We start from the raw sequence: 27,973 nt of genomic DNA on the forward strand, positions 1-27,973 counted from the left end.
AGATTTAAGAGTTTCAGATTTGTACATGTCTCTTCTGAATGCCAACTCATATATCCATCTATCTACCTACTGGCCATCTTCACTTGGATATTTCATAGACATCTCAAACCCAACGGTCACAAAACTGAACTCATCTTCCCCATCAAGCCTGGTTCTGTCAGTGTTTTCTATCTCAGGAAATGATACTAATTCCTCACCCAGTTTTTCTAGCCAGAAATCTAGAGCCCTCTCTCACACCTCATATATGATCCATCTCCTAATTCTGTTCATTCTATATCTTAAGTATTGTTTAAATCCATGAACTTATCTCCACGTGCCTATTCATTTTATATTCTGCCAGTATCTTGAATAAAGCTGTATGTAATCTGTCCCCTCCATGCTTCTCCCCTCCCAAAGCCTCACTCTAGTTCACTGTGCTTCTTTTAGTTCCTCCAACGCAACACATTCTTTTCTTCCCTGAAAGCCTACCCACCTGCTGTTCTCTCCCCCTCTAACCCTTTGCCACATACTCCACTAGGGAAACTCCTGTGTAATCAATCTCTTTATCAGGGAAACTTCCCTGATGCACCAGACCAGTTTACTTTCCTTATTTAACATTCTCTAGAATCATGAACCTTTTCAATGTGCCTGAATCATGTATAATTTTTGTTGTAGTGTCCCTCTTTCCCACTAGACTGTAAAAACCAAGTCGGTCAGGAACCATATCTGGTGTATTCACATCAATTCCCACTGCCTGATAGAGTACCTCGCATATGAGCATTCCTTATGATTTGTTGAATGAAAAATATAAAAATATAGAAGCTATTTATCAAAGAAAAAATAACCCATCATCCCTCTATAGCAGAGCACCAGAAATCACAATGCCAGGTTAATCAGTATAACCTTTTTTTTATTTATTTCTCTTCCCTTCCCCACTGCTGTCTGCTCTGTGTCCATTTGCTATGTGTTCTTCTGCATTTGCTTACATTATCTGGCGACACTGGGAAACTGCGTTTCTTTTTTGTTGCATCATCTTGCTGCATCAGCGCTCCGTGTATGCGGCACCATCCTGAGCGGGCTGTGCTTTTTTCACACAGGGCGACTCTCCTTGCGGGGCGCACTCCTTGCACGTGGGGCACCCCTACGCGGGGGCACCACTGCATGACAGAGCACTCCTTGCATGCAGCAGCACTGTGCATGGGCCAGCTCACCACAAGGGTCAGGAGACCCTGGGGATCAAACCCTGGACCCTCCATATGGTAGACAGACACTCTATCAGTCAAGCCACATCCGATTCCCTAACTTTTCATAATTACATTAGAGCAAACTGTTGGGTGATGGGAGGGGTTGATGAACTTAAGCAACCTTACAGAAAATAAGGAACTCATCAAACATGTAGCTCTAACCCTGAATTACATCTCAACTTATCTGCTGATTTTTGGGGTTTTTTTCACATTTTACATAGTTGGAAGTCCATGTGTAAGCACTATTTTATTTCTAGTTTTGTATGTCCTTTTTTTTTTTAACAAATCTCCACCCTTAATTATTGTCTACTTCTTTATATTTAAAGGGAACATGAGGTTATATCAAGTTAGTAGTTTGTGATTTTCTTAGCCATTTTGCAGTGTTGGGCTTTTTGGTTAGTTCTGATTATGCTGCAAAAATCTTCATAAATAGCTTTTTCAAATTTTGAATTATCTCCTTAGGGAATACAAAAGTGGAATTAAGACATCCAAGTATAAGAACAACTTATATCTCTCCATACAGTCAGAGAATTCTTTAAAAAGAATCAATTTGTGGTTAAGCATGTGCTTCACATGTACGAGGTCCCAGGTTCAATCCTCATTACCTCCTAAACGGGTGGGGGTGCGGGAGTGGGGGAAGAATGTATAGGACCATTAAAACTGTGTAATAAAAACCTACATCTAATTCCGTGTAGCCCTACCAACATTAGGTTTCATGTTGTTTAAATTTATTTCCTGACATTTAATAGATAATAACTAACACTATTGAGTGCTTTCTTCTAAAGATTTATCATAAATGTTCCCATTCAGTAGTCACCATAAACCTGTAAGGTAGCTAATATTATTATCCTCCTTTTATAGATGAGGATATGGAGTGTTAAAGTCCCCTACTTAAGTAAATTGAGAAGGTTTAAATGTAGATGTACTGATTCAAGAAGCTGTACTCTTAAACACCATGCTATACTGCCTTTTGGTTGTTAGTGAGTGGTTTTATGTTTTATTTAGCAAAAAGGGGGAAATGCTATTAAAATGTAACCTTTCCAATTTTCAGGAATGTAGTGTAATTTTTTTTTTTACTTTTTAAAATTTTTAAAACCTTTTTGTAGTATAATTTATTGCTAGAGAGCTTGTTGTTTTGTTGAGGTAAACATCTACATGGAACTTTTTATTTGAGAGAGGTGAATTCTCTGGTTTTAGTTTGAGAGGGCCAGGAGGATACAAAGAGAGATCAGTGATTCAAAATAACAATATGAAAGAAATTTGAATTTTCATTAGATACCCTAGAGAAAGTGTATGAGGCCTGGGAAAAGAAAGAAGTAGGGGGTAGTTGGTGAAAATTGACATGGGGAGCACTCTAGAAACATGGCAGGAGGCAGGGGCCTACTGGGGGACATAGCCAATGAGAAGTTTCCTTAGGTAGTAGAAAATGGCTGTTAAATTTTGATAAGCATTTCATAGTAGTTATAGTTACAAACGTCAACTGAGGGAGTTCTGAATTCCTACCCAGGGGAGCTCTGTTACATTCTCCAATGGAACAACAATAATCCCCCAAGTGCAACAGCGAAGACCAACAAGGAAAGATGGTCCAATAACGAGCCCTTGATACTGATGACTATGCCTATGAGCCTGTGTGCCTGAAATATGCACTAGGCCTAGAGCTGCAGGGTGCCTAAGAGTTACCTCCTGAGAGCCTCCATGTTGCTCAAATGTGGCCACTCTCTAAACCAACCTCAGCATCTAAATGCATTACCTTCCCCCCAGCATGGGACATGACTCCCAGGGATGAGCCTCCCTGACACCAAGGAATTACTACCAGTCACTAGCTGATGCAACTAGAAAGAGACCTTGAATAAAAGGGTGAACTCAGACCAGCAGACTATCTCAGCCTACATATAGGATCATGTGTTAAAAAACACTTTTTGACCTTGAATAAAAGGGGGAAATGGCAAAAACAAATGAGTTTATATGGCTAAGAGGCTTTAAAAAAGAGTTGGGACGTCATCCGAGGGGTTGCACTTATGCACTCCTCAGCAGGACCCCAGAGAAAGCCAGAGTAGATACAACCCTGGGTAGTGGTTCTCCTGAAGGCTACAGAGACCCACAGTGTATATGGTCATGGCAAATGGATTTGGAGTTCTGTGCCATGTCTGAGGGCCTACTTTGGAATTTGTGCTCCTGAGTGTGATGTGACCTTTCTACACATGCCTCTTCTGTCACTTTTACTAAACCTGTGGTTGGCGCTAGGGATGGTGTATACTCGGGGGACTTGAATCTTTGGACTGCCCATGTGCTAGCTGGGCCCTGAGCCTCCGCAGAGTTGTAACTTCTACTCTCTGGTTCATTGGACTTACCCAGGTCAGCTAACAGGGAGGTGATAATGGTCAACCACCACACCAGGGAATCAAGAGTGCCTACAACTGCAATCAAAAGAATTGCATCCATCATCCATGTGGAATCTAAGCCCCCTCTTGATCTAGAGGTAGAATGAACATCATCATGCCAGGATCCACAGAATGGAGGAAGAAAATATGGATTAGAGTGGACTTACTAATATTCTACTATAAAAATATTGTGACTAGTAATAGAAGAAATTGTAGCACTGAGGTGGAGAAAGTGGCCACAGTAGTTGCCGAGGGCAGGGTGAGGGAAAAAGAGATGTGATGTGGGGCATTTTTGGGACTTTGAGTTGTCCTCAATGGTATTGCAGGGTCAGATGCTGGACTTTATATATCCTGCCATAACCCACTGAATATACTGGGAGAGAGTGTGAACTACACGGTAAACTATTATCCATGTGGTGCTGCTGTGCTCCAAAGTATGATCACTGAGTGCGATGAGTGTGTCACAATGATGGGTGAGGTTGCTGGTGTGGGAGGAGTGGGATGGGGAGGTGGGGGGTATACGGGAACCTCTTATGTTTTTTAACATTTTTTGAGATGTATATATCTTCAAAAAAATACAATTTACAAAAATGATGGGGGTGGGGGAATGGGTAGTAGGTTATATGGGAACCTCTTATGTTTTTTAAGGTAACGTTCTCTGTGATCTATTAACTTTAGTTTAAAAAGTGTTAAATATATATATATACACATTGCAAAAAACAAAACAAAATTTGATAAGCAATTATGTATGCTTTGAATTTGAAGTTTTCTGCCTTGTGCTTTAGCCTTCCATTACCTCTAAATCCCTCATACAATTCAGATACATCCAACCATCTTAATGGTGGATCATTGGAGGAATAAAGCGTGAGAACTGGTGCCATCATGAGGCAAGAGGGCAGTAGCCAAAAGAAGAGGGGACGGGGTGGTTGAGTGCCTGCTTCCCATATGGGATGTCCTGGGTTCAGTTCCCAGTGCCTCCTAAAAACAAACAACAAGCAAACAAATGAAAAAACTAACTCAGAGGAGCCAGTGTGGCTCAGTGGTTGAGCACCAGCTTCCCACATACAACGTCCCCGTTTCAATCCCAAGCCTGGTACCTCAAGTTAAAAACAAACAACAAAAAGTAGGACAGTGGACAAGCAAAGTAACTTCATGATCTGACCCGGGAACTACAGAAGCAACCTTGGAAATCCTTGGAGAAATTTAGGTCTCAAGACTTCCCACAATAGTTAGAAATTGGACTTGGGCCATTTTTGTGAGCTACTAAAAGGATGAATGACCCCTAAAGGTTAAATGATGTGGGATTGTCTAGACTGGAAAGTTCTGGACTTTGGTCGAACCACCATAAAAGAAATTTGATTTATCAGCAACATTTGATGAGATGGAATTAGCATCCAGGATACCACACTCTTCTGGGTTTTCTCCCACTTTATCAAGTACTCCTTCTCAATTTCCTTTGATTGTTCCTATTTTTCTTCCTGATCTCAGTCCCTTGTTGATCTCATTGAGGCTCATGTTTTAAATACCATCCATGTATTGGCAGCTTCCAAATTTTTCTCTCAGCTCTCCAGAACTCAGAACCCATATAGCCCCTTGACATCCCCATCTGGATGTCTAAAACTCATCTCAAACTTGTCCAAAACTACATTTCTGATCTTCCTCCCAAAAGCTGCACCACTCATAGCTTTCTCCACTTCACTTGATGGCAACTCCATCCATCTTTTTAGGTTAGGTCAAAAAACATAGAGTCATCCTGATGACTCTCTTTCTATTGTTGCCCTTCTCCAATATGACAGGAAATCCTGTTGGTTCTGCCTTCGGAGTATAGACAGAATCTTCCCGTTTCTACATTCTCTACTATCACCTTCATTAGAGCCACCATCATCTCTCACTTGGATTACCACAAGTTTCCTAACTGATCTCCCTGCTTCCCTAACAGCTAATGATGGTTCTTGCTCTACATTTTTTTTTCTTTTCCTTAGCACTGATCATTTTCTAATATACTATGTAATTTATTTATCTTTATTGCTTATTGTCTATCCCTCTGCCCCCACTATTTGAATATAAAAGCTTCGTGAGGGCAAAGATCTTTATCTGTTTTGTACACTAATATATCCCACTTAGTACAGTGTCTAGTCCATAGTAGTCACTCAATGATAACTATTATTGAATGAAAGAATAAATGGAAAATCCTTATCGCACCTACAGAATGTGAATCTGGATCCACAATTTTGTACCACACTTGTGTATTCCTTTGTACCAGGGATCAGCAAGCCCTTTCTTAAAGAGCCGGATAGTAAATATTTTAGGCTTGTGGGTCAAATGGTCTCTATTGTAACTACTCAGTTCTGCCTTTGCAGCTCCAAAGCATCCAGAGACAATACATAAAGAAATGGGCATGGCTATTATTCCAATAAAACTTACAAAAACAGGCAACCAGCAATGTGGAAAACAGTTTGGTAGCTCCTCAAAGCCAAGTGCCATAGAATTACCATATGATCCTCAATCCCACTTCTAGGTGTATAGCCAAAAGGCTTGAAAGCAGGAACTCAAACAGATATTGGCACACCGATGTTCATAGCACTATTATTCACAATTGCCAAAAGATGTATGTAACCCAAGTGCCCAACAACCGATGGATAAATTGTGGTATATACCTCGAAAATATCATATTGAGTGAAATAAGCCAGACAGTAATATGAAATAATTAGAATAAGCACACTCACAGAGTCAGAAATTAGAATGCAGGTTATCAGGACTGGCATGGGGTTGGGAATGGGCAGTTAATGAATAATTGGTACAGAGTTCCTGTTTGGGATGATAGAAAAGTTGTTGTTGCGCCCCACCCCCACCCCCCCACCCTGCCCCCGTTGTCTGTTCTCTGTGTCCATTCACTGTGTGTTCTTCTGGAACCGCTTCTATCTTATCAGTGGCACCGGGAATCTGTGTTTTCTTTTTGTTGCGTCATCTTGTGTCAGCTCTCCGTGTGCGCGGTGCCATTCTTGTGCAGGCTGCACTTTCTTTCGTGCTGGGTGGTTCTCCTTATGGGGCACACTCCTTGCGCGTGGGGCTCCCCTACACAGGGGACACCCCTGCGTGGCAGGGCACTCCTTGCACGCATCAGCACTGCGCATGGGCCAGCTCCACACGGGTCAAGGAGGCCCGGGATTTGAACTGAGGACCTCCCATGTGGTAGGCGGACGCACTATCTATTAGGCCAAGTCCACTTCCCAGAAAAGTTTTGGTAATAGATGGTGGTGATGGTAACACAACACTGTGAATGTAATTAACACCACTGAATTATATATTTGCATGTGGTTAAAAGGGGAAATGTTAAGTTGTAATATACATTAATAGAATAAAAATTTTTATAAAAACAAAGGACTGTACAACACAGTGAGCCCTAATATAAACTATGGACTATAGTTAATAGTATATAGCAAAGCAACCACATTAATGCAAAGTATTAATAGAGAAACTGTGTGTTTGGAGGGGATATATGGGAACCCTGTATTTTAAGCATGATTTTTCTGGAAATGTACAATTTCTCTCATAAAAAGTTAATAAAGTTGAAAATGCAGCCAATGGGCCATGCTTTGCTGACCCTCCTTTAGACTTAAGTTACATCTTAGTAAATCAGATCTCTTCCTTGGAAGACCAGGTTCTATCCATCCACTCTGCTCATAGCCACAAACAAAATTTTAGAAGGACAAATGCAAACCTAGTGAAATTACAGATCAGTAGTTGCTCTGACTGATGGAACCCAAATTCTGCAGGCAGATTGGGCATTCCTTATACTAAGAGGGATTGGGGGGTGGAGTGGGGAGAGAAATCCTGATATTAGCCACTTCTTTGCTAATGAGTCTAAAATACATTCTCTGTAGCTTTGGGCTATCCTCTAGAGGTTTCTAATATGCAAAATATCTACTTCTAAAGCCTCTTTTCTCTATGTCATTAACTTCTTTGGCATTGATGATGGATTTCTGTGGGAAGGAAACCATTTTTCCTTGTCAGCTATTCTAAAAGTCAATAGACTGACACAGCTGGCTATGAAAATACCTGCCAATATTCTGAGATCCAGTCCCTAATCTCCTTCCATATAAAGCAGTGACTCTCAATCGGACAATTTTGCCCCCCAGGGGAAATTAGTCAATGTCTAGAGACAAATATTGCTTCACAACTGGGGGTGGGTAGTGAGCAGAGGCCAGGGATGGATGCAGCTAAGCATCCTACAATGCACAGGCCCACCACCTACAGCAACGATTATCTAATCCAAATGTCAGTGGTGCTGACGTTGAGAAACCCTTATCCAGACTATTCTGCCAGCCTTTTTTTTTTTTAACCTTTCTTCTTTTTTATTTTCTGCCAGCCTTTTAATCCACCTGATACTCTATTGCCAAACCAATATTCCTAAACCATCAAATTTATCCATCACTCCGAAACTCTAATAGCTCCAGGAGCACCTTACTGCCTGAAAGAGCACATCTCTCCCTCTCCTCCTGGCATTTATTTATTTTTATTTTTATTTTTTTAATAATGAAAGTTGGTTTTTTTAAAAGATTTATTTATTTATTTTTTATTTCTCTCCCCTTCTTCCCCACCCCCTCCTGCCCCAGTTGTCTGCTCCCTGTGTCCATTTGCTACATGTTCTTTTTGTCCGCTTCTGTTGTTGTCAGCAGCATGGGAATCTGCGTTTCTTTTTGTTGCTGTCATCTTGTTGTGTCAGCTCTCCGTGTGTGCAGCGCCATTCTTGGTCAGGCTGCACTTTCTTTCGTGCTGGGCGGCTCTCCTTACGGGGCGCACTCCTTGCGCGTGGGGCTCCCCTATGCGGGGACACCCCTGCACGGCAGGGCACTCCTTGCGCGCATCAGCACTGCGCATGGGCCAACTCCACACGGGGTTTGAACTGCGGACCTCCCATGTGGTAGACAGACACCCTATCCACTGGGCCAAGTCTGCTTCCCTCCTCCTGGCATTTAGATCCTGAGGGATTTGGTCCACTTGCACATCCTGTCCTCAACAGGAGCACTGCTTTTCCCAAGCTTTCATTTGTACCATCCTCCACACCATCCATGATATTACCCTCAAAACACACACTTTGGGAGGATCCGCCTGTATCTCTCCTCTGATCAAATCTTACTCATTGTTTGAAGTCCATGTGTGTTGCATGGCCCCCTACCACATAGCTGGACTGTACAACTCCCTTCTGCACTTAATATGGACTCACATGTCTTGCCTCCCCAATAAACCTTTTGTAGATTAAAAAAAAAACATTTTTTATTTCTCATCTATCAGTTTCAGTTCTCACAGTGTAAAGTATGGAAACTATTGTTGTATTGAGACTCTCGTTTTGAGATAATGAATTAAAAAAGCACCTTGTATAGGGCCTGGTACCCAATAAGTGCTCAGAAAATTATAAATTATCTATAGAGGCACACATTCAGAAGTCCATAGGTGCTTAATAAATCCTTTACGTCTAATTATGTACTGGAGTGAGCCTGTCATGCATACTAGCCTGGTGTGTGAAACTAACAGCAAAGAAAAGCTTCCATCAGAAATCCTACCCCAATTAAAATGCCTTCATGCTAGACTGAATCCAGAAGCAGTGGGTGTCACATTTTCCCATTGTGGTACCTAAGCCAACCTTGCTGCATTTAACAAGTTAATGAACAACTGGTAACACTTTGCCCACTCTATCCTGGTTTAGAAGGCAGCCAAGAGGATAAGACACTCTCTGCTCTGCTGGGACGCTGGCTGCCTCCTCCCTAAGTGCTTCTGCTTTCTGCCACTGACGTCCTAAGAAAATGTCTCCACCAGTGGAATGAGGCTGCAGCTAGGACCTGGGCCTTCCCCCAAGCGGAAGAGAGCCTCGCCTCAGATCCTGTGAGAGGAGAAGTGAGTGGGGGCATGGTATTCCGAGCAGCTCAGGTTTGGCTTTGGGCCAGGCACTGAGTGGCAAACAAGAAGGAACACATTCCGGGAAGGCAAGGAGCCCTGCCAACACGATGGCAGCCCAGCAAGCAAGGCCCTGCTGGGCGCCAGGTGCTCCTTGGCTCTGTGGGGGTCAGGCATGCGTAAGGACGAACTCAGGTTTATCTCGATTATCATTTCAGAGACTTAAACGCAACAAAACATGGGTAACCTTTAAATTTTAAACCTCTGTGCTTTGGGGTCCAGCTCCTGCTCTCTAAACAAAGGTGGGGCAAGGAGGAGTGCTGTTGCTCTCCTGAAAGCACTCTGCAGGCGCCAGACTTCTTTGATCCCCAGGAGTGCCCTGAGTGAGAGAAGATGCCACTCACAACGAAAACAGGTCAGTGGGAAAGCTGGGATTTCTGTGCCCTGGTAGGGAAAGAAGCTGACATCTCCACCCTTCACCCTCCACCCTCCACCCTTGCACTCATCCACAAAGAAAAGCACACCTGCCAGTTCTGCCTCTCTAGAGGCAGAAGGTCCGGGGAGCTCGGGTAACTGTTTTCCTTTGTGAAACACCTCAGGCTTTCCCCCAGGCTATGAAAGAAGCTGGGAGGGGGCTGAGAACAGAAGGGACCACAGGGGAAAGGGGTAGAGCTGTTCTTTCAGGGGGAAATTGCCACAACCCTGCCGGAGGTTCCCTTCTTCCATTGGATATGTGGGTGCACTGGACTTGGAAGAGGCCTGGGCCCATTTTTCACTCATGGGACAGTGGAGACCTTTCTCTGAGAAAAGGAGAATGAGATTTGTTCCCCACCCTTTGGGCTCCAGCTCTTCTTATAGTACCTTTGCTGCCACCTAGTGGACCTGTTGGTGTCTCTTCCGTTAGAGAGACGATGACGCCTGCTTCCCTTCCAACCAGCCTTGACTTGAGCCTAGGGATCTGGCCTCAGGAAATCCTTCTTTGAGAAGTTTCTCTTCCCTCAGACTCCCTGGTCCTGTGGCCCAACACTGGGAGTGAGGAGCATGGGCCTCAAGACCTCTTGCCCTGATGCTGTTGGCAACCAGGTAGGAGAACCATGGCTGGCTGGTCAGGCACCGGGAGCAGGCGTGGGGGGCAGTTCCTTAGCCCCAGGCATCTCCTATGGGTGAAGTTCTTTCAGAGCTCTCCACATTCCAGGATGCCCTTTTCACTAGAACTCTTGCCCTTCCCACGACCCTTCCTGGCCTGGCTAAGGCCCATGCTGCAAAACGGAAGCTCCAGCATAATATATATTTCCTTTTTTCCCCTCAAATTTAAGGCAGTTGTTTCTGCCTTATAAAGTTAGCTCATTTCACTTAAAAATTATAAATATGTTTATGTGTCCTCTCTGTGATGCTCCTGTTATGAACGAGTATCCGGGAATAGTGAGAAGGGGGTATATTTTAAAGAATTCTGTTGTATTAGTTTCTCGAAGTCATTCAGAAGAGGGCCGTAGATGATCAGCCATATCTTCCTGCATATCATATCCAGGTGTTTATTTCCTCTAGCAAAGGAAAACCACCCATCCACTGTCATCCCCAAACTTTCAGCTCTGGGTTGCAGTACCCAGGGATGGTATAAAATCCAAACTCCTTTCTCCTGCCCACCTCTCCAGCATCTTTTCATGCCACTCTCCTTCTTGGTTAGTATCCTAGAATCATGGAGACCCTCTCTGTTCCTCGGAGACACACGAGCTCTCTCCCGCATTTGGGCACGTGCAGTTGCTGATCCACCTGCGTGGAATATGCTTTCCCCAGCTCCTCCGTGGCTGGCTCCTCATACTTCGAAGCATCAGTTTAAATGCCACATCAGAGACCTTTTTTGACTACCCCACCTAAAACCAACTCCCTCTTTATCTCATTTCATTTAATTTTTTCATGGAACTTAATCATAATTTGCAATTACCTTGTTTGTTTACGTGTTTATTCGGTACTTACATTTACATGGAAGTTCCACAGGGACACAGGCACTGCCTGACATGTTCACCGTTCTAACCCTAGTGTCTCGCATAGTACCTGGCACCTAATCTAGGCCCAATGATATTTACTGAATGAATAAATCACTACTAGATGGGAACATTGGAGGACAAAAGAAAACAGGTGGTGTAGACCAAATTGGATTTTAACCTTCCTAAGCCATAGAAAAGGACAGGAGCTTTCTGCCTCTGAGTTCAGGGCTTAATTCCCAAGTCAGCAGCACAGGGGCATTGCTTTAGAGTTGCCCAGGAGAAATGGGGAGGCATTCCCAGTGTCCCCCCAACAGAGGCAGACGACTGGGATGGTTTGCTGTGGCCTTTCCCACCAGCTCCAATACACAGGAGCTCAATCAGCTCAGCTCAGGTGCTTTGAGATTTGTACAATACTTGGGATTCTGGGTATGACCTGGGCTCTGTCAGTCTCCTTGGTACTAAGTATGACAGTAAAAGTACCTTCATAGAGTATTCAGAGGATAAAAAAGAACTTCCGAAACCACAGTACTCTAGAAAAATCAATTTTTTATTTAAAAATACTTTCACAGGCTAATGCTATATTGGAACAACCCAAGAGTGGATGAACCAGACTGTCAGGGAATTAGGAGAGCATCAACCAATGCAAGCAGGTCTATATAAATATATATAGTTTATAAATGGGCACAACAGAAGCAACAGAGGACCGGCTGGGGGGGACAAAAGGGAAGAACTGCAAGAGGGCCCTCCAGAGGGACAGAGGGACAGGACTCGAAGCCCTGGGTCCCAAAAGGTCCTTTAAAGCCACCTACCCTACAGCAAGCCTCTCACGCTTTCTGAACCTGGGGAGCAGCCGGAAGCCAAGTTCACCATCATCTTGGCACAGCTGCCCATGACTTGGCACTTCTCATGGCCTCTGGCTCAAGTTAGCAAAGCTCAGAGGAATGACTTGTTCTCCCTGCCCTTCAGCAAGGACCAGGGAGAGGAGGTGTTGGGGCAAGAAGGATTATTCCCCTGAAAATATGATGGAAAGGAGTGACGAAGAGGGCTGGTTCCCAAAAAAAGGATGGGCATCCATCCAGTGTGGCACTTCAGGGAGAATGGGAACAGCGAGTTTCACCTGAGATATAAAATGTAGTGCAAGCTACCCACAAGGCCAGGCTCTAAGCTTAATCCTAAAACCTAGGATGGGGGGTGGGGGGTGGGGGGAGAATGAGGAGACCTTCAATCTGAGCTCAGTCATTGTAGAGTTGTCACCTCCAGTCCTCATTTAGGTTTGTTATAAACAGGAAAAACCATCATGGCTCCACAATAAATGATTTCCACCTACATGTCTTCCCTGTCTTGAGAGAGAAAAAATAGTGGCTATTTCTGACACCACCCCCTCATTACCAGTCATGTTTCCTGATACCTCTAGGCCTCCTCACTAAGGCCCCTTGTGAACCTCCAAAGATGGAGAGCAAGTCAGAGTTCTGGGGCACAGAGAAACTTTAGAATAGAGAAGGCCTCGACAGAGAAGGACTTCAAATTAAAGCTATCACCATGTCCACCCTCCTCATCCTTCACCTGTCTTGTCCCCAGGGGTATCAGATGGACCCCTGCTGGCCTGATCCACTATACCAGGCCCACCTGGGACACCTCTACCTTCCTCGTGGAGGAAAAAGCCCATGGAATATAGGACCTCTTCCATGACCTGCAGGTGACATGAGAGAGCTCTGCCCTTAATGGCTCAACACCATCATGCCCAGCTGCCCAGCCAAGCCAGGCCTTCCTGACAGACTGCGTCTGGCCATGCCTGAGATGCAGAGTACAAAAGCAAGACCTCAGGTCAAAGCTACCACCCTGCCCGCTCTTCCCATCCCCTAATTTCAGGGCCTGGGGCATCATGGAAACATTTGCGTGCACCAGGGGAAGATCCTGTACCAGGTCTGTGACAGAGAGTGATCAAAGGCCATGCTTCGCCTATCTCACTAGGAAGTGGCAGCCAAGGACACAGAGTTCTGGAACCTCCCGTTCTTCCCAGCCCTTGCCATCACCCCTTGCTGCAGGCAGTATCCTCCACGTTCAGCCAACCTCCTAATAAGGGGCCAGCACAGAGCTCCAACCCAGAGCATGAAGTCGGCTCTTGTTGGAATGCTGGCCATAGCCTGCCTGTCCCCATTCATAGCTTGCCTCCCACCTCCCTCCAATCAGCCCCTCAGGGGGCCTCTGCCCTCAGGCCTGATAGGTGCCTGGCTCACAGCAAGAAGCCCTTTGGGCCCCCAAAACAGAGATTCTCAGAGCTCAAGTGAGAGCACAGTATGCTGGGTGGGAGCAGAATCCACACTGGCGTTTTGTGTTCTAGCCTCTGACCCCACCACTGGAGTGAACCATATGACCATCAGGGAGCCTCATTCCTGGTCTCAAAGCACAGCCTTTGTCCCTTGAGGTGGCCCTCAGCGCTCTACCTGTGAACCAGAACTGTTTCCAAGGAACAAGTTAATTTTTTTTTCCCATTTAACTGCTTGCTGAAGCTTAGTGTCCAGAATCTCATAGCTGGTTCCAAAATCTGGCTTTTTGCTTGACTCCAACAATTTAAGAAGCCAGTTACTTGGTAATAGGTATTCAGATCACTCATTGGAAAAGGGAGAAGACTTGAGGAGAGCAGGAGGAAGCATCTGGAGTGTTTTCCTTCATAGTGAGTCTGAGCACAGCAGCAGCATTGAACCAAGAGATCATTGGTGGAGCCTTGGCACCTGGAGCATTCTTCTTGGAGAAGGGGTGGGGACAAAGACCAAGTGGCTGTTACCTGCACACAGGAGAAATGCCGAGATCAGGAAAAGGGCCCAGAAAGCAGACAGACATGGGCGGAAGGGTCAGTGAAGCCTTCGCCCATGGAAGTGGGCAGGACAGGAGCTGTGCAGACCGCCCACACTTGCATAGGGTCATCGAGAGAGCTCAGTCAGAGGGGAGCCCAGTCCAGCCTGGGTAACAGGCAGCATGACCTTAGGTTTTAGCTCCTGTCTTCAATCCTCCACCCCAGAGACACTGGGAAAAGAAAGGGCCTCACCTGTGCCCAGGGATTGGGCATTCCCAGTTCAGGGAGCACAACTGCTGTTCCAGCCTGGAGATGCGGAATGCCAGGTAGGATGAGGACATCACCAGGAAGCAGATCCTGGAGGAAGAGGAGCAAGAAGTTGAATGTATCTCCCAGAGAAAAGCCATTTTCAGAGGCCCACCAGAAATAGGAGTGCAAAGCTACTCCTGCAGTTGGAGGAATTAAAGAACGCATTGCTCTGCAACCCTGCTCAGGCCTAGGCATCTTTCTTCCCAGAGGTCACACAGGGGTCCTGAGATTAGTCCCCATGGAGATGTCCTTGCAGGCTCACAGGAATTCTGGGCACTTCAGCTGAGCCCTGGAGGGAGCTCTGGCCGGACAACCAAAGCTCTCGTCCCAACTTCCCTCTCACCTTGGGCCTGTGGTTCCTCTGGGAGGGCACTAAGGTCATCCCCTCGGGTGGTAGGCACAGTCCCCCAGCAGGTTCTGAGTTGACAGCAAAACCCATCAGAGGAAAGTGATGAAGTGAGACAAGGGGAAGCCCAGGGTCACTGTTCATGAAACTTCCTACCATGCTCACAACTCTACTATTCCTTAGGTGAAGGTACAGACATGTCAAAGTTATCAGAAAACTGTCCTAGTGGCAGTGGAAAACCTGTGTTCCAACCCCAGTCAGGACTTGTCCTCAGCTATCTGCTGGCCCCCTCCAATTGTTCCCCATCACCTTCACCACCCTGGGCAGTGATGATCTCTCCAGAACCAACGTGTGGGAAGGTCCTTCCCCTCAGAAAATGCACAGATGATGTGACACTTACTAAAAGACTAAGGAAAAATGAAGTCACAGCAAGGGCTAAAAGCCAAAAGTCAGAACCCAGGGTTCTAAATTGATCTAGATGTCACACAAGGTTAATCTGAATTCTAGTACTATCAAAGAGCTCATCCCTTTCCCTCCTGTGTGGCCTCCAGTTACCATCCAGGAACTTGCAGCTGACTCAGAACCTTCCCCGGCTTCAGAGAATGACCTCCCCACACACTAAGGCCCCTGCTGCAAACATCTAGACACCCAGGTGAGTCTGCTCCCCTTTCCCCAAAATTTCACCTACAGCACAAGGAAGACCTTAAGGAGCCGGTAATCCCAGAGCCCCAGCTCCTCCTTGCTCTTGGGCTCCTCCTCCAGCTTGTCCTCCTCACAAATGGCGTGCTCTGCAATGGGAGAGCAGTTAGGCACCCTCCAGTAGCAGACAGGACCCCAGTCCAGCTCCAGACATGCCCACCTCCCCTCATGACTTTCCCATATGGATCTGCAGAAAGAAAGAAACAGCTCTCAGAAGCCCTGGGCTGTGACGAGCCATTTTCAGAGAATGAGGAAGAGGGAAAGCCTGGTCTTTGCCAGCATGTCCATGGACAAGCCCTCTGAACTCACCAGACCCTGGAGGCTTCTGGGAGGGGAAAAAGCTGTCTGTGGAATCCATGGATGCCAGAGGCATACAAGGGATGTTGTTCGGGAGAGACAAAGACCTGGAGGCAGGGCACACTTTTCTCCACTTCATCTCAGGGATGAGGACTTCCTGCAGAGAACGAAAGAAGCTGTCTCACTGTGGTTCTTGGGATCTCACTTGCCCTATGGGGTCCACACTAAATTCATCAAAGCTCTCTTCAAAAATTACTAACATGGATGCCTGGGTGTGGGGGGTGGGGAAGCAGTAGCCAGGATGGGGGAACCATTGTCATAGCAGTCACATCTCCCCTACCTGCTCTCCTACCTGGCCCCCCTCCCAAACCTCCTGCCAGAAGCTGGAAACAGTGTTCCATCCAAGGAGCACCCTGCTTCCCTTCAGCGCCACTATGGCCTGTCTGCCATTCACACCAGCTATCCTCTTGCCACCTGGGCAAAAAGAGAGGTATGAATAAAAGTGAGTACACTTTTTAAGATCCAAACAGATAAGAAACTGAAGGGCCACATCGAAATGTGGCTGATGTTGATTGGAGTAATACTAGCTAATCCTCACCCTGCTCTGAAGCCCTTCCCCTTCCCTACAACCCCTAGCTCACTACCTCACCCATGAGACCTCCTCCTCTGAAAACAATGCCTTTGAAGATTGCAAGAGTGAAACCACAGTAGGATCTGAGATGGGAGGCAACCCAGGTACATGGTCTGATCAGTCAATTCCAAGAAAGTCTGGCACAACATGCTTTAGGTAGGGTATGTCCATCTAATTGCAACTCTAACCCTAGCAGGTCACTAACCTTGACAGAGGAGGTTTAAGGTCCCCATCAACAAAACGGGAACATCACCTTCTACCCTTGGCATGGTATTACGCATACTGCATGCTTGGCTGAACACTTAATAGTTACTGAAGGAGGCTTCAAACACCCTCAGGGCATTTCCACTCCGACTCCCAGCTCTAGAGCTTCCAGAAGCTCAGCTCTGCCTACCCAGGATCCCAGCTACCAAAGGAGACTGCTGGTTCCTTGACAAACCTAAAATGAGTCTGTCTGGGTTCTATAGTGACAGGCTTTGGATTTCTTCCCCAGACACATCTCTCTATCCTCTTGAAGGTCCTCTGACTCAGTCCAAGGAAAGAGGATGGGTCACTGTTCTGTGTCCCTACAGGTGTGAGATCCAACCTAGGCAGTGTTCCCAGGGCTGGACATCTGTTCTGCTCACAAAGTGAACAAATCTGTTCAGGACCTAGTGGCTCTGGATGGTAGGGGTTGGGGCAGGTCTGGGGGGCTACCTGGTACCGCATGGCTGCTGGCTCTTGAGTCTGGTACCCTGCCGGGGAGGCCCTGAAGCCTCAGAGCCACCGGTAATCTCAGGCCAGTAGCCTTTGCTCCCAGCTTCAGCTCTTACCAGAGATTCACACTCAGGTTCCTCTGGAAATTCTCTTATGCTCAGACTCTTCTTGCTAGAAGGCTGAGGAAGAAAGGAAACAGGGATCACTTGTCCTTCGGGAACAGCCAAGGGCAGGCATGGGGAGGCGTTCACATATCCAAGATAGCTTGTCCTCCAAATAAGTTGCTTCTCTGTCAGAAGAAGCCTAGTTCCCAGAGTTTTCAGGGGACCCTCTAATTAATGCTAGAGCCAAGGGGCAAATCCAAGGCATCATACTCTCCCATGCTGCTTTCCCCTTCCCCCCTCCTTTTCCTCACCACAGGCCAAAGTTAGTTGCAGGGCATATGGGAAGCAGCCATATGCTCCTGTCTATCTGTACATTGAGGAAACATAAGTGAGGGCACGTAGATAGGGACACACATGGGGTCACTGGCTCAAAAACATGCGCATAAGCCCAGAAACATAGTCCAAGTACTGCCTCTGCTACATTGGGCCTGAGCCTCTTATTTCCCTCTCCCTGCCCTGGCCCTTGTGCTGGAGACATGGGCCAACGTCCTCCAGTAGCCTTGTCCCAAGACCTGAGCCCAGGCCCAGGCTGCTTCCCTGGCTCCATGCTGGCCGCTGAGCTGCATACCTGCAGATGAGTACAGACCCTCCTTAGCATGTCATAGACACTGTCCCGGGAAAGCAGTGACACAAAGACATACTAGAACAAGAAAAGAAAATAGAAAGGGGTAGAGTGAGATGAGACCCCTGCTGTGCCGGACCCCTCCCCACTCCACAGCTGGGACACAGGCCCACAGGGATATCGGGCCCCAAGAGGCCTAAAGGATACCCTAGCTAGGAACCTCTTCCAGTTTCTTCCAGGGCCCAAAATATCCTTTGAAAAGCTACGGGGTGGGAAATAAAGACTCAGCAGTGTGCCAGCCAGGCTCTGGGCTCCTGGAGCGGGATGGGGAGACTGACAAGGAAGTGCTAGCCCAAAGACTCACTGACCTTCTGGCTGGTGTTGGTGGTGATGGCCAGTCCGTTGGGGAGGAGCCGTGCCATCTTGTGTTTTTTGATCATTTGTACAGATACCACAGGGATGACCACCTGAGGGGGAAGAGGCAAGGACATGGTACCTCCACTCCCTGCATGTGGCCACAGCCACAGCTGGCAGTGACCAAACATGGGCACCATGAGAAGCCTAATCTCATGAGAAGATATAGGCCTTCCATCTTCTCATCTGGGCTCCCCTTCAGGTTATCCCCACCACCCTGCCCCAGCCTTGGCAGCACATGCCATTCTGGGCTCTTACCTCAATATGGTCCCTGATACCCAAGAGGTCAAGCGTGGCTGCTCTAGTGAATCCCAGGCTCTAGTAATGGAGTTCCCTGAGCTAGCTCTTGGCCATACTTATGGTTTTCCCAAATATGACACCCTGCTCTGATTCTGAAGGCATTTCTGAGACACCCACCGTCAGTGTAGTTTGGTTGTGAATTGAACAGGCCAGATATGGGGGTCTAGGATTGGACCCCGTTTTGGAAGGAACAGGGTTACTTCCCTGGACACCAGATGAGATGCCTCACAGCTGCTCATCCAATCAATAAGTGGCTTCACCCAGAGTCCAGCATGCAGAGGGACAGGCATAACTTAAGGTGTGCCCCCAGGTCAGGGGGCTATTTCTTCCCTGGGTTGGGGCTGGGGCTTCACTGGGCCACGGCTGCCCTTACTACTCATAACTACCTTGATATCCTTGCCAAAGAGGCTGGCATGGAAGCAGAGCCAGTTGGGAGAGATGTAGAGCCGGCCCTGGAGAAGGAGGTCCCTCTGCAGGGCGCAGGAGCACACTGGTAGGTCACAGGAGGGAAGATTGCCGTGAGCAAGGTCACCTGGAAAGCCCCAGGGCCTGGAACCTGTCCTTCTCAGACTCTGTTCTCCCATTCCCTGGCCCCAAACAATCCACTCCTCCAGCACCCTACACCCCCTTCTCCTGACAATCCTGACTGCCCCTGACCTCCACCCCATCTGAGATCTAGATGTCTTTTCCTTTTTCTCCAGCTATGTCCCCAAAGGGTCTGGGGAACTTCCAAATGTGGATTCTCACTAACTCAGGCAGAACTCACACTTTTGAAGAACAAAGAACCAATCACCTCGAAAAGGGCAGCCAGTTCCCCTATCTAAATTGTGCTTTGGAGGGTACGGAGAGGGGACCTGGACCCGGACGCTATGGAAATGTGCCCACATGGGAGGGCAGCTCACCTTTGAGAACCACCTCCTCCAAAGGGATGTCTTTAAACAGCTTGTGGTACTGCTGGTTGTTTTTATTCAGTAGCGTCTGTAAACACACAGGCAGGCTCTGAGAAGCCCTGGAAGATCAGACCACCCAAGGGGCCCTGCTCCAGCCCCCAGGAAATAATGGCTCAGGGCCCCCCCTGGACTTAGCCTGAAGCCGCCAGTGGGTGTGGAGGCCTGAATTCCAACCACAGCTTGTCTCCTGGTGACGCTTGGTCCTGGAGGGGCATGAGCCACTCCCCAGCTGGGAGGGGACACCCACTTGGGTCTCCATGAGGCTCCTGGTTTCTTGGTGACAGGCCTTGTGGCCAAGGAACCAACAACAGTCCCTGAGTTCAGGCAGTCCAAGGCCCCTCCCGCAGGGAGCAGTGAGAAGTTGGCCACCACACACTTACCCCTTCTCGGCTGCACTTCTTTATCTCTTCATTCGTCAAGCCTTCCGGCCAGTGCAAACTGCAAAGGAGACATTCCATTCCAGGGACAAGGAACCCTTGAGTCCTACCCATGTGCCCTCGGTGCCAATTCTGCCTTGGCTTTAAGCCAGAAGCATGGGGCAGAGATTGGAGACTAGGGGCCACAACAAAATGCCAAGCACAGGCAGCCTGTGGCTGATCCCTGGGAAAGGGCACTCCCGGATGCAGGGAGGGGTCGCCGAGAGCCCTGCTTCCCAGGCAGTGTGTGATGCTCAGCCTGCTTCTTGTCACCCAGAGATGCCGAGGAGCTGCCCACCCCTGGCCATCAGAGACCCCCTCCCATATCTCTAGCCTAGCCGTAGGCAGTAGAGCAGGCCCGAGACTCAATGAGCAGGAGGCAGAGGGACGGGACCAGGATGGGGAGTGGGTGGGAGAGAGGAGTCAGACTCACGGCTCCCGGGTCTGGCCGTCAGCCATGATCCCGGCAGGACTGCGCTCCTTGCAGCCTCCTCCCGTGGCCTGGAGCTCTGCAGAGACTCACCTGACCTGACAGAGGCTCCCAAGGCTGGGGGGAGGAGGTGGTGCTGAAACGCAAACTTTGCCCTGACCAGGTTGGCCAAAGGACAGGTAGGCAGGGAGGAGGCTGGTAACCCGAGAAGCCTGGACTCTGCTAGGTCCCAGGGCACTGGGACAGGCCTGAGGGGTGGGAGGAAGGGGCCTCAGGACAGCCTGTGCCCGACTTAGCACTGCTGAGGGGCCCTGAGCCACCCTTCCCGTCCCCCCACCCAGGGCTTCCCGCCCCCCACGCTGCATGGGGATCTGACTGAGAGGGGGACTCACCTGCAGTTTAGGGGCCCCGGAGCCCTGTCTACTTTCTCTGTGCAGGACACGGGGTTCTTCGGAGACGCTGTCTTTCCGTGCATCTGTTGGTTGCTAGGGAAACACAGGTCCACATCAGGAAGTGGGGGTTGATGTGGGGGCCTGACCCCAGCAGCCCCCCCAGGAGCAGGGCAGCCCTGCCCACGGCTGGCCATGCTATCCAGGGTGAGGCTAACGGCGTCTCAGTGCATAGGAGGCGGGTTCCTGTGTATGGGAACTCTATCCTCTCTGTGTAATTTTTCTGTAAACCTGAAACTGCTCTAAAAATAAAGTTTCTTTAAAATGAAATAAAAATAAAGAAAAGAAAAGGAAGACACAGTCGGGAAGGCAGCAGTTCGGGCGGGAGTCTGGGGCCTCGCGTGCGTCTTTCCTGGAAGCATGGAGCTCAGCTTCAGCCTCAGCGGAAAGGAAAGTGAATGCATCCACCTGGCCCAGGGCACTAGGCAGGTGCTGAGCCAGGCAGAATTAGGCCCCCGGCCCCGCCCTTGAGGAGGCACATGAAAGGCAGGACTCTGACACTTGTTCCACGCTGAAAGCAAACTTTCAGCTGCTGCCGGGGCGGCATGACTATAAATGACCGGTTTCTGGGAAAGGAGGCTGAGTGCGGGAGGCCTCATCAAAGGCTGATGGCAGGGAGGCAGATTCCCGTCAGCCCACAGGTAAGTGCCGGCTGGAAGGGGAGGGGCTGCCTCATACCAGGAAGGGGCCGCAGGTGCCTTCAGAGAGTCAGGACAGCTGGGGCCTGAGAGCCAGAGAGGGGACCCAGGTGGGAGGAGACACCTCTCCCTGAGCAGGTGGGCTCCGCAACGTCCTCTGAGGTCCTACCTCTCCACCAAACAGCTTCCTGGTGCTGGGCACCTGCCCTGGGGGGAGAAGGTCAGACTAAATCATCTCAGGTAGATCCCGGGCTGAGTCAGTAGCTGTTCTAGGAGATCTTTGACTTGCCGCGGAGTTGGGATCTGAGGCATAGAGCTGAGATTTGCAGGCTCCAGGTTCCAGCTCCTCATGTGCTGAGGAACCACCCACCATGCAGGACCTTGTTACCTATTCCAGACCCCAGCACTGCCCTGCTTTGGTCCTCCTTCTTGGCCACTCTGTCTTCCCGGGTCAGCCCTTGGGCCTGTTTGGTCAGGGCCCGTCTCACCACTTGGGCTTTGATTCCCAAGGTTAATCTCTGGAGTGATTTGGTTCCAGTGTTCTGCATTTCACAGGTGTTTTTTCCCCCTTAAATTTTTTAGGTTCATAGAAAATTTGATAAATACTAAAAATGCATAAGATCAAAATCACCCAGAAAAAAAAAATTCCAAAAATCACCTGAAAAATGTTTGCAAACATATATACTTCGTGTGAGATTTTATAGTTTATCACTTTTGTGCCCTGCTTTTGTTGTTTCATATGACTTCACGAGAAATTCCCTGTCACTGTTCATTCCTGGGATAGGTTCTCAGAAGTGAAATTAATGGTTAAGAATGAACATTTTTCTGGCTTTCTAGACCCACTTTCAAAATGCTTTCCAGATGCTGTACCAATTAACAATGTCTATCAGCACTGTACGAATATACCTGTTTGCCCACATCCAAGCCCTACTCTGGATATTATATTTTTTCTCACCTTTGCAAATTATATTGGTGAAAATGTGGGTTTTGTTTTTTTGGTATTTGTATTTCTGCTTATTGGTAGGTTGAACTTTCCCCCAAAATTACATTAACCACTGGAATTTCATCTGTAAACTGTCCGGAAAATCTTGTTTTCCTTATTGGTTTGAATGAGCTTTTTATTTATTGAGGCTATTAATCCTTGATTTATCATTTTGAAAATATTTCCCCCAGCTTGACATTTGCCTTTTTTTTTAAATGGGGAAGACATTTATTGAGAACCTCCTGCATACAATACCCCTATGAAGTGACATGAACCGCAACCACTTCATGGGGGGAGGAAGCCAAGGCCAATGGGAGTCCCAGCCAAGCTCTCCACATGTGAAGTCTGGTCTGACCTCAGAGCCTGCTGTTCTCAGCTGGGCTCAGCCCAGGGGAGGCCCCAGTCACTTGGTTCCATGGAGGAGGCCCAGGCTGGCCCTGGTTGGGTGGGGGGCCACGGGGGACTCAGGTGGAGCGTCATTGGCCTTTTATTTTTGCTTCCGTTGAAATTTTATCCATAGATTCCATCCATGTTTTTCTCACGTTTTGAGTGCTGTAATAGGACAGGCCCCTGAGGAGTGGCACGTGTAAGTCAAACCATTGAGCCTTTATAGAGTTTGAGGCCTGCAACTCAGCGAGTCCACCCGGCCACCAGGGAAGAGAAGGGAATTGGCTTAGCCCTAAGGAGCACACTCCAGCCAGACGTGCAAGGGGATCAAGCAGGTCACCAATGAAAAGGAGCTTGAACCATGGTTACCCACGGTTTCAGGGGCAGGGAGCGCCTTAATCAGGTGCTGAAAGCATGATTTAAGTTCCTGAGGCTGCAGGACCTCAGGACACGGATATCTCTGTGGACTGAAATAATCACAGAAGGGTTCTAGAGAAAAGGAAGCTGCATTTGTAAACTGGGTAGGATTATAACCTTGCCTCTGGGCCTTGGCATGGATTCAAAACCATACTCCTCGTTAGGCCCAGTGATCCCAAAGAGGGAAGCCGTCCCTCACCCCTCCCACCGCCTGGGTGAGGAGCCCCTGCTTCAGGCACTCATAGCCCCCTAATCTAGGAGTCTATCGCAGCCTTGACTGCAGTGTGTTGGTGTGCTGTAGCTGTCCATCGCTCCAGTTGGGCCGACGGAGGTCAGGGACCCTGCCACGCCCATCTCGGAATGCCCTGAGCCTGGCGTGTGTTGGAGACGGAGTCAGGTAAAGAGTGGAGGCTGGAGGAGAGATGGACCATGAGAATAAAAGAGACCGCGTGCATTTCCCACCGCATCTCCATGAAGATAACAACTGGAGACACTTGCCAGCAAACGACCTTCGACTATCTTTAAACTAAAAGCTACAGGATGGTTACAGGCCATTCTTTTATGGTGGTCCCTTCAAGTTTCTTATAATGCCGGTGGCCCAGACACCCTGCCTGTGGCCAAAACGAGTAGACCTGTGCTGCTTTCCAAATGACCTACAAGTCAGACCTTCTCATTAGTCTCATGTTCTCCCCCTAGAGGGTTTGTTCGTTGGTTCAGATGAAAAGAAATGGGAGCGATGCTATATGCAAAGGTCCGGGCAGTGACGGTGAAGCAGCGGGCCAGGAAGGAGGCTTCAAGGGCAAGGAGCTGCACGTGGGGGTGGGGAGCCAGCCCAGCCCAGCCGCCCCCCCCCCCCCGCTGGCAGCCTCTGTCCAGTCCCACATGCAGACTCTTGCTCGCAACTGTTACTCATCCTCTATGGGTTGGACATCACACCTCCCTCCCATCCCACCCATTCCACCTCGTCCATGCTGTGGAGTTAATATCAGGGTTCCCCAAATCCCGATCTATTGTTTCAATCAAAGCCACAAAAAATACAGTTACTGTTGTGAGGTGGACAGCGCAAGGAAGTCCCGGTATTTTTGATATGAAAACAGATGGAAACTGTTGGAAAACTGCCTCACAGGAGGCCCGTTCCCCTGCTGAGCCCGCCCTGCCCTCAAGCCCGCCAGCCAGGGGGGACTGGGGCCACCTGCTCACTCCTTCATTCCTTCCACAAATAGTTACTGAGCTTATCACCCCAGGAGCCGGGGCCAGGGCATGCCCAGCCTGAGGGGCTGCGGAGAAGGCAGGGATGGGGATCTCAGCACGGGAGCTGGGAGGAGGGCAGCAAGGCCTTTCCAGAAGGGGAAGATGCTCAGCGAGCGCAGGAGAGGGGGAGAGAGGCAGTGAGTCGGCAGAGACGCAGGAGTACCTCCTGCAGACCTCGTGCGCCAGGCCTCGCGGGGCACCTGACGCCTGCTCAAGCTACCCCACCAGACAGACACTCCCGAGTCTGCAGCTCCAACCCTGAGACCGCGACTCCTCGTGAGCTTCAGACCCCAGCTGCCCTTTGTATACATCAAAGGGAGCTCCGCAGCATCCTCCCAAGCTTGCTTCTGTCAGAGCGCCCAGCATCTGGGAAAGGCTCCATCTTCCACACTGTGACCCCAGCTAGAGTCCTCAGCTCGTTCCCAACCCCACCACCACGACCAGTCACCAAGGCCCTGAGAGTCTTCCCCCAGTTGAACCCTGAATACCATCTGCTTCTCCACTCGTGCAGCACCATCCAAGTCCAGACCACCAGCATCTAGCTCTTGGGTGCTGGCAACAGGCCCCTAACTGAATCTGCCCCTCTCCCATGTCCACACTACCCACAGAGCCATCTGGGGCCCAGATCTGGTCCTGCCATCTCCTGCTGTCTTAGCTGCCTTAGTTCCCCATCACCTCCTCGAAGGGCTCTCCTGGCGCTCCTGCTTCTCCTGCTGTCCTCCCCGCCTGCCGCTTCCTCCCACTCAGCTCTGCTGAGCGGCGAGCTTCCTCACCGCAGCAGGGGACCTTCACGCCTGCACGTCTTGGCTCTGATGCGTCTCTACCTGGAGAATTCTTGGTCATCTTTCAAGCTCCAGTCCAAATGTCACCTTCTCTGTGGAGCCTTCCCCAATTTCTGCCACCAGAGCTGGTCACTCCCTCTTCTGTGGTCCCTTGTTTCTCCTTTGATGCTGCTGTCCCAGACTTACCATACCAGCCTGTGCTTGTCTGTTTACACATCTCTCTCCCCCAGTCGACTCAGAGCTCCACCAGGGGTGTGTCTTGTACATCTCTGTATCCCCAGCACACAGCAGGCACCCAGTGTTTGCTAAATGAATGAATGAAGGAGACAGGGAAAGAGAGCGATGATGACACCTGAAGAGGGAGGAAGGGAAAGAAAAGCAAGGTAGTAAGAGTGAGGGGCACAGAGAATGACTGACATCCAGAAGGAAAGGGAGGAAGGGAGAGTGGACAGGAGCTGATGGGGCTCACCCACAGATGGGCCTTTCCCTCTAGAGCCCCAGCCTGTGGGCGAGGCAGACAGCTCTGGCCCAGGACCACGAGGCACTCAAACCATGCTGGTTGACTGATCAAAAGGGAACTCAGGTGGGAGGCAGAGGACACATGGGAAGGATGAAGTGTGGCAGGGTATTTGGGCAGAAGCACAGGCCTCCTGCCTCGGCTGCAGTGTTCACTCAGCTGTGCTCCCCTGGGCTGTCCCATGCCCGGGAAACACTCGCCCAGCTTTGCCAGTCCCCTCCCCACACTCAAAGCTTCCTAACCACAGGACCGACCTACCTCCAGGGCTCCACCAAGACTCTGTCAGTAGCAGTGGCTATGGCTGATGCTGAAGCAGGATCTAGCCAGGCCTAGCAGCCTGAGCCGGTCAGGCCTCCCCACGGCTGTGGGTTGCTCCCCTGGGGTTTCTCCTCCCCAGGGAGGTGCCCACACTCTCCCAGGTTGATTCCTCCTGAGCAGCTGTGACACTAGAGCATCCTGTGGGTCTGGCCAGCTCGTCTCAAGGACAGACCCAGGGACAGCTCCACCCTCTCCTGCAGTCAGCCAGGAAGCTAGGCTCCATGAGCTCTAAGGACAGACTGGAAAACAAATGCTGTGCTCTTCCCATCAGAAGCGCGTCTTACCAGTGGGCACCTGGGGGCACAAGCTCGGAAACCCCGGAAATGGCCAACTAAGGACAGGGAGCTGAGAGGTAACACCTGTCCTTGGTGGAATGTCAGCCTTTGGGGCACCTCCCTCCTTAGGCTGCTGCAAGTTCCTCCAGGCTCCCCCCAGCCCACCTTCACCTCTCACTCTGCACACAGCCAACCTCCTGTGAACAGGAAGGTGTAACCTACTGCGTACACATTAGAATCACCTGTAGAGCTTTTTAGAAAAAAAAAAAAGCCGAGCACAATTTTAGATGAATTAAATCAGAATTTCTAGGCTAGAACTTAGTTAACTGTGTATTTTTAACATGTTATTGAGGTATACATAATATAATCACACGTAAAATAATCATAAATGGAACATAAATGGGGAACTAGTCCCTCAGGAGCTCCCCCACTCCTGGGCTCACTGCCCCCTTGCCAAGGATGACCATCATGCTGTTACTACGAACATCAGTTGCCTTTGCCTGTTTGGGGACTTAATGTAAATAGAATCATACCATCTGTGTTTTTCCAGTGGCTTTTACATTTGTGAGATTCCTCCACAGTGTTGCATGTAGTTGACACTTGCATTTCTATGATGTTTAGAATTCCATTGTATGACTATATCATAATGGATCCATTTTACTGCTGATGGGCATTTGGGTAGTTTCCAGTTTTTGCCTATTATGAAAGGGCCGTGCTATGAACATTCTGGTACCAGTCTTGTGGACACGAGTGTTCACTTCTTTGGGTAAATACTTCAGAGTGGAATTGCTGGGTCACGGGGGAAGTGGATGTGCAGCTTCAGGCTTGAAAAGCTGCAAGGTGATTTTAAACATGCAGCCAGTGTTAAGAAACCACTGGATGAATCCTGCCCCCTCCCCTCCTTTCTAGTGCAAAGGGAAAAGCACACCCCTCCTCCCCAAGGCCACCCATCCGCCCAGGGCCGTGACCCTCCTGTGCTTTCAACCTGCCCCTCTTGGGTTTCAGGAACATTCTTGGCAAGGCAAGGAACCACATTGTTATATTTCATCTGTTAAGGCCCCAAGCCCATTTACTAGGTTGCGTCATGGAAGTAAGGAGACCAGCTTTTCTGTGTTGTGAGTCTGGCCTCTGAACCACAATGTCCTTTCTGAGAGCCTCTCTGTTCTTTTGGGGCCACAGTCCCTGTTCACAGCCCAGAAACTGGTTGACAAGACCACCCCAAGAGGAAATGGGATAATGTGGCTAGAGTCAGGCTCATCATCAACACACTGAAACTTGAGAATAAAAGATAATTTCAGTCTTTTGCAAAAATAATTCCATCATCACTGTCCCTGCACTCACATAAAGGTGACTCCTCATTTCTTATTTTCTAAGCTGATATCTAGGACACATCTAGGACAGCTGCCTTGCACCTTCCTGATGAGAAAAGGGAAGAATATCCCACAGTTGAATTTCATACTGATAC

General features: G+C 48.9%; 1 protein-coding gene and 1 long non-coding RNA gene across 12 annotated transcripts in view; one reads left to right on the forward strand and one right to left on the reverse strand.

The window, feature by feature from the left end:
• The first annotated feature begins 9,321 nt into the window (after positions 1-9,321).
• LOC131278030 (uncharacterized) lies at positions 9,322-27,175 on the forward strand. Of its 3 annotated transcripts, none has more exons than XR_009185139.2 (6): positions 9,322-9,499; positions 9,782-9,914; positions 10,404-10,582; positions 11,184-15,585; positions 15,826-21,582; positions 23,667-27,175. It is a non-coding gene; the product is annotated as an uncharacterized lncRNA (long non-coding RNA). The 3 variants fall into 3 exon arrangements; XR_011648452.1 differs by having other exon boundaries at positions 10,502-10,582; XR_009185140.2 differs by lacking the exon at positions 15,826-21,582 and having other exon boundaries at positions 10,502-10,582.
• Positions 12,014-27,973, reverse strand: part of GRAMD2A (GRAM domain containing 2A) — a 34,076-nt gene continuing 18,116 nt past the window's right edge. Inside the window, exons 1-13 of one of the 9 annotated variants that reach the window (XR_011648451.1) lie at positions 25,585-25,665; positions 20,586-20,977; positions 20,027-20,084; positions 19,599-19,674; positions 19,083-19,186; positions 18,351-18,449; positions 17,989-18,060; positions 17,373-17,435; positions 15,942-16,086; positions 15,622-15,721; positions 14,931-15,004; positions 14,531-14,635; positions 12,014-14,269 (exon numbers count right to left, since the gene is read on the reverse strand). Coding sequence is in view for 8 of the 9 variants with exons in the window: in XM_071214270.1 (XP_071070371.1) it covers positions 14,866-15,004; positions 15,622-15,721; positions 15,942-16,086; positions 17,373-17,435; positions 17,989-18,060; positions 18,351-18,449; positions 19,083-19,186; positions 19,599-19,674; positions 20,027-20,084; positions 20,586-20,977; positions 25,585-25,665 (1,329 nt within the window). In the remaining variant the exon portion in view is untranslated. Of the gene's footprint in view, positions 14,270-14,526; positions 14,636-14,857; positions 15,005-15,621; positions 15,722-15,941; positions 16,087-17,372; positions 17,436-17,988; positions 18,061-18,350; positions 18,450-19,082; positions 19,187-19,598; positions 19,675-20,026; positions 20,085-20,495; positions 21,079-25,584; positions 25,666-27,973 lie in introns of those variants that run through there. The other 8 variants (XM_071214271.1, XM_071214272.1, XM_058294440.2 and 5 more) reach the window with 8 other exon arrangements.

The sequence above is a fragment of the Dasypus novemcinctus genome, chromosome 3 (assembly GCF_030445035.2).
Source record: "Dasypus novemcinctus isolate mDasNov1 chromosome 3, mDasNov1.1.hap2, whole genome shotgun sequence".
NCBI classification, from domain to species: Eukaryota; Metazoa; Chordata; class Mammalia; order Cingulata; family Dasypodidae; genus Dasypus; species Dasypus novemcinctus.